General features: G+C 41.9%; 1 protein-coding gene across 1 annotated transcript; it reads left to right on the top strand.

Annotated features, from left to right (window-relative positions):
• The first annotated feature begins 787 nt into the window (after nt 1-787).
• Nucleotides 788-5,014, top strand: LOC142410630 (alpha-1-antitrypsin-like). Its single transcript, XM_075503510.1, has 4 exons — nt 788-1,445; nt 2,109-2,379; nt 2,937-3,084; nt 4,805-5,014. The coding sequence occupies exons 1-4, from the start codon at nt 788-790 to the stop codon at nt 5,012-5,014; spliced, it is 1,287 nt and encodes a 428-aa protein (XP_075359625.1).
• Nucleotides 5,015-5,840: the final 826 nt, after the last annotated feature.

The following is a 5,840-nucleotide window of genomic DNA, read 5'->3' as shown; positions in this document are numbered from 1 at the left end:
TACTTATGTCAGTTAAAGGAAGAGGAAAGGTCATCGAATTGCGCATACTCCACTAAGGCAGATTCCACTATAGCTTCTCCTAAGACCTTAAGTCTTGGGCTTTGCAACCTTGTGGATAGTTTATGTGCAATAGAGAGAGTCAATAAACTGTCTCGATTTAGCCTCAATTTGCTGAAACACTTAAGGTAATGTTTTGAAATAATATAGTTCTTGAGTTCAGAGCTGCTACACAAGAGGCAAAAAGATATAAGCAGTTTAAGGGGTGAGCATTTAGATGGATTTTATTCACAGCTGTAACCGAGATTATCTCTGTACCACTGCAGTGCTTGAAAACCCAAGTCATAACAAGACCATGGGTACTACAGAAACGTATCAGCAAAAGTCGGTCCCTCTATCAGAGTACTTACCAAATACATGGGGCCAATAGGTGAACTCAGCCATGCACCCAAAGGCATTTAGGAGTCAGAGGCATGCTGGTCAGAGGCAAGAACTATTATTTCAGGTGTAATACCTCACAAAAGCCAACACAACATAAATTCTTTCCTGGCAATGCCACATTAATATCTTCCTTCCTTTGCTCATTGGTCAGAAACTGATAGAACTGACTAGAAATAGACTATCCAGGAGGCCAGGTAGAAGAGTATTTCTAAATAGAGCAGTAATCCTAAAGACTGACATCTGAAAATCAGTATCTAGAATACAAAAAATATTTTTATGCAGGAAAGATAAAATTTGCTAGATCTAAAAGCTGCTCTATTCTTTCTTAACAGAACTGTTCAGAAGGAAAATGCAGTCTGCATTGTATTTGTGTTTGTTGCTTCTTGGAATTCAAGTCCAGGGTCAACTAACCTGGTTCGACGTCAGTGATGAACAGCAGAAACAAAAAATACCCCATTCCCCAGAAGACCATTCCCAGGCTGAAGGTGAAAACTTGGCTCATGTCAAGATAGCCCCTAGCAATGCTGACTTTGCATTTAAGTTTTACAAGCATGTCAGAGAGGAGGCGGGCAACAAGAACATTTTCTTCTCTCCTTTGAGTATCTCCACTGCCTTTGCAATGCTCTCCCTGGGGGCCAGATCAAACACGCTCAGTCAGCTGCACAAAGCCCTCTCCTTCAACCTGACAGAGATGGAGGAGCAGGAGATCCATAAGGGATTTCAGCGCGTCCTCCAGCTGCTGAACGACCCTCACCGAGAAGCCCAGTTGAGCATGGGCAATGCCCTGTTCATAGACAATAAACTGAAACTGCTCCAAGAATTTTTGGATGATGTCACAAATTTTTATTATTCTGAAGCAATTTCTAGTAACTTCCGGAATTCTCCAGAGGCTATGAAGGAAATCAATAAGTACATAGAAAAAAAAACTCATGGGAAAATTGTTGGTTTACTCAAGCGTCTTGATGAAGATACCGTGATGGTTCTGGTTAACTACATTTTCTTTAAAGGTGAGTGACAAACATGGGTAGCAATTATACACATAAGCTCTGGAAGTCTTATCCAGATCTAAGAAACATAACTTTTTTCACACTGTGAACCTATTCTATCATCTAATTTAAAATATGTCTTTCTACTTTTAAATGACATAAGGAAATATTTGAAAGACAGGTATGAAGAATTATTTACTTTATGAGAAAAAAAAAGAACCTGTAGAAGTACTGATCAATGTCATATCAATTTTAAGCCAGGTCCAGAGCTGAAAATATTCAGAAGGGATGAGCTTGGGAACTTATGATAATTTGTTGAAAGGTACAGGTGTTTGGCTGTGAAGGACATGGTGAAACACGGATGACACTTGTATGAAAGGAATAGGCCTGGAGCCTGTATAGTGGGAGCCTGTGAAAGTTTTACCATTGCCTTAGCAGGCAAAGGCTCAGGTCTTTTACACAGCAACCCTCAGCCTTTATTTTTCTTGTGTGATTTTTGTTAGAACCATTGAAATAATGTAAAGCTTCTTTTCATGGCCAAGGAACAAGCATCCTTAAACTGAGATAGGCTTGTTGTTGCCTTTACAGTTCAAATACAGCATTTTAAGCATCAACTAATGTGACATGCCTTTATTAGTCTCTTTTTCAGTTTATTCAAATCTATATTCATTCTTTTGTCAAAAGGCTACTGGGAAAAACCTTTCAACAATTTGACCACCAGAGACGATGACTTCTTGTTGGATGCCAAGAATTCTGTTAAGGTCAAAATGATGCATCAAAACAAAGTCTTCAATATCCATAGGGATGAGAAGTTGTCTTGCTGGATAGTAGAAATCCCATACAAAGGAAATGCTACTGCATTGTTTGTTCTGCCTGATGAAGGGACAATGAGGCAGGTGGAGGATGCTCTGCTAAAAGAAACAGTGTCTAACTGGATGCAATCACTTGAAGAAAGGTAATCTTTTAGCTGCTGCTTTGTTTAAATATCAAAAAGGCCATAACTACTCATCCAGGCAAAGTAAAGCTTAGGATGCCACAATGAGTTACTAAGCGTAGCTCTGAGGAACAAGCATTGCATAGTTTCCTTAAATCAGATAAGGTATTGGGCAATTTCATACCTAAGGGGAACCCTATCTTCACTCCCTCAGTCACAGCAGTGGGAGTGCTACCAGCTGTGAGGATCCTGCACACAGGTACACTGCCCTCAGGAGCCTGCCTTGAGTAGGAAGAATCCAGTTCAAAAGAAAATACAATTTCTTTTTCTCCAGTCTGGATGATACTTTCCAGCCAGACACTTTCATATACCACCACTGTGCCTCTGCACCACTGATCAGACTGTGGCTGGTGGGACAGGTACCTTAATTTCTGCTTCTCTAACATGGGATTTATCACTGTCTTAGAAAGCCAAGCCTTAGCTCCACGGGTATTTGTGATGGGTATATACCTGCAACAGCTATTGCATCAAGGGATCTTGCAATAATAAACTCACATTTTTCATTTCTTTTTTAAAAGACAAATCTACCTGGACCTTCCAAAATTCTCCATATCCAGCTCCTATGATGTTAAGAGCCTGTTTCAGAAAATGGGTGTGATAGAGGTGTTCACTGATAACGCTGATCTCTCTGGAGTGGCAGAAAAAACTCTTCTGAAGGTTTCCAAAGTAAGTATGCAAACAGAGATGGTAATCAAGAGATTTGTCTGCCTCGCTTACATGCGGGTTTTATCTCTGCAAATAGGCTGATCCCACTTCTGGAGTGTAGTCATGGCTCACTGATGGTAATAAAGGAAGGAGAAAGTTAGGGATTAAATGGCTCTTGTTCCTACAGCTGAATATTAAATTGTTTACTGCATAGCGATCCTGCAAATTTGCTTGAAAGTCTCTGGAGAAGAAAACAGATCTGGAAAGAATAACAGGAATAATTTCACAAAAAGCTGGTGTAAAATAATTAATGCATGACAAGAGTCATAGTTATGACATAAGTTTGGGAATAGTCATTCTTGTCCTATGTATACACCTTTCATTACTGCGTTGTCTGAGTACCTCAGAATTTAGATGGACAACAGACCTGTGGGACAGGGATAGCCCCATTTCACAAACAAGAAACTGGCACACAGACAAGTAAAGTGATTTCCTTAGTCTTCCAGGGAATATATGCCTTGTGCCATGAGGGAAATGATCTTTCCCTTCTATTCTGCACTCGTGAGACCACCTCTGCATCCAGTTTGGGGCTCCCCAGTGCAAGGGAGATGTGGACATACTGGAGCAGAGCGAGTCCAGTAGAGGGTGAGCAGGATGGGTGCGTGGCTATATGGATGCACAGGATGTATGAGGAGAGGCTGGGAGACCTGGAGTTGTTCAGCCAGGAGACGGAAAGGTGAAGGGAGGTTCTTAGTGCTGTCTACAGATGCCTATTAGGAGGATGCAGAGAAGATGGACCCAGGCTGCTCTTGCAGGTGCACAGTGACAGGACAAGAGACAATGCACACATGATAGAAAATGGGAAATTGTCATCACATATTAAGAATAAAAATTCAACATGAGGGTGATCAAAAACTTGGATGGGTTACTTAGAGAGGCTATGAAATTTCTATCCTTGGAAATACTCAACTCCTGACTGAATGAGACCCTGAGCAACCTCATCCAGTGTCAGAGTTGACTCAAGTATATGGCGGTTGGTTGCATCGGATGACCTCTAGAGGTCCTTCCGACCTATATTATTTAATGATTTTGTGATTCCTCACACTGAATTGTTACGTGTGTAAACACCTGGATTACAGATATAGGACAAGTGAATAGAAGAAGGGTAGCAGGACCTCATGAGGGGAATTTTCAGATGCATCATGGACAATGAAGAAAAAACACGGAGGGCTGACCAAAGACAATGAAATAAGATCACATGAATTTAGAAATATGAATTTGCTATACTTACTATAGAAAGCCCTGTAAAGTAAAGTCATATCAGTGGGCTGTGTTACAGAAAGACACCCTATAAGAGTTGTCACTATTGTGTCTTTGCAGAAAGAATTTTTTTTGCATACACAGAAATTGATGCAAAATGAAAACTTCCTTCTGTGTTAAATATGAAGGACAAAATCTTACTCTGACAAACAACAGAACAATAAATGTTCTCTATGCTGCTTAGTCTCTGCAAGCAGCCAAGTTTGACTGCCAGAGTGTTGAAGAAAACTCTCCCTGAACTCAGAGCAAACTTTGCTTGTCTTGGAAAGGCTGGATATGAGTATCTTTTTCACACCAGTTCTACATTAATTCTGTGCTTTCTTTTAAAAACTACATTCTCACAGTGTTAAAGCAAGCAAGTTTGTCCCCAGTGGCTTCTCGCTATTCTGTACCTTGACTTTAATCTTTACTTCCCTTGCAGGCAATTCACAAGGCCATGGTGGATGTCAGTGAGAATGGCACAGAGGCTGCTGCAGTGACCGTGGTAGAACTGGTACCAATGACTGCAATGTTTCCTCCTCCTCCTCACATCAGATTCAACAGGCCCTTCCTGATGATGATTATTGACAAAACCACCCACGGCATCCTCTTCATGGGGAAAATTGTGAATCCAGCTGCCAAGGAAGACTAGGTTAGAGCACTTGTACTCCCCAGTGCAGAGAAGAGACCTTGTGCACATCCCAGGGACTTCTTTGCAAAATGGGACTAGAATTGATCCCTAATTAACAAATAAATAAATAAATACTACATGAAGTTATTCTTCACTTACAGACAGACAGCTGGGGACAAGCATGAGTGGACCATGTTTACAAAATGTCCCACGCCAAATAGGCAGCCGTGGGATCTTCAACAGACAAATGTTTCCCTACCTCACTCACTCATCACTGGTGCCATGGTCCCTTGCATGTAGATAAACCTTCCTACTCCTGAATATCTCCCCATGTCTCCCATGTCCTGCATGTCGAGTCCTCAGCTCAGAAGCCCGTCAGCTGAGAAATCATCATTTCCCTCCCTTTCGTTCCACCATGAATCCCAAGAGAAGTCTCCTTTGTCTTTGAAGTCTTTCCAGGGCTCAGTGGCCAAGAAGGGAAACAGAAACATAGACCTGTGAAACATTTCCTGTCCTAGATGGTGGATGCTCCTGGGTAAAGAATAACCCTTTTCCTTCCAGCTTGACAACTGCCTCCTACCAGCTCTCAACCCCTTGCTCCCATCTCCATTCCTCATTAGTTGCTCCAGAGTAAGGGGCCCACCTTTTCCGGCAGGGCAAGACTTTAGCTTCTGTGTCAGCTAAAGCTGCACATCATTGCACAAACGGTCATCCTTAATGGTCTTGTGCATGTACAGTAATGCCTGGGCTCCCTAGGAGAACTGGATGTGGCAAAAACCACCCTCTGGTTCCAGCAGCTGGTGACAGCAGCCTGGGAGGTCATGCCTCTGTTGTCCAAATGCCAGCT

This window comes from Mycteria americana, chromosome 5 (assembly GCF_035582795.1).
Source record: "Mycteria americana isolate JAX WOST 10 ecotype Jacksonville Zoo and Gardens chromosome 5, USCA_MyAme_1.0, whole genome shotgun sequence".
In the NCBI taxonomy this organism is placed as follows: domain Eukaryota; kingdom Metazoa; phylum Chordata; class Aves; order Ciconiiformes; family Ciconiidae; genus Mycteria; species Mycteria americana.
This window is presented reverse-complemented; position numbering and strand designations above follow the sequence as displayed.

What these genes read in the sequence shown, in the direction of transcription:
- LOC142410630 (XM_075503510.1), top strand. Translation starts at nt 788, where the DNA reads ATGCAGTCTGCATTGTATTTGTGTTTGTTGCTTCTTGGAATTCAAGTC. An exon ending in TAACTACATTTTCTTTAAAG is followed by an intron (nt 1,446 to 2,108) that starts GTGAGTGACAAA and finishes TTTTGTCAAAAG; the next exon opens with GCTACTGGGAAAAACCTTTC. An exon ending in CTCTTCTGAAGGTTTCCAAA is followed by an intron (nt 3,085 to 4,804) that starts GTAAGTATGCAA and finishes CTTCCCTTGCAG; the next exon opens with GCAATTCACAAGGCCATGGT.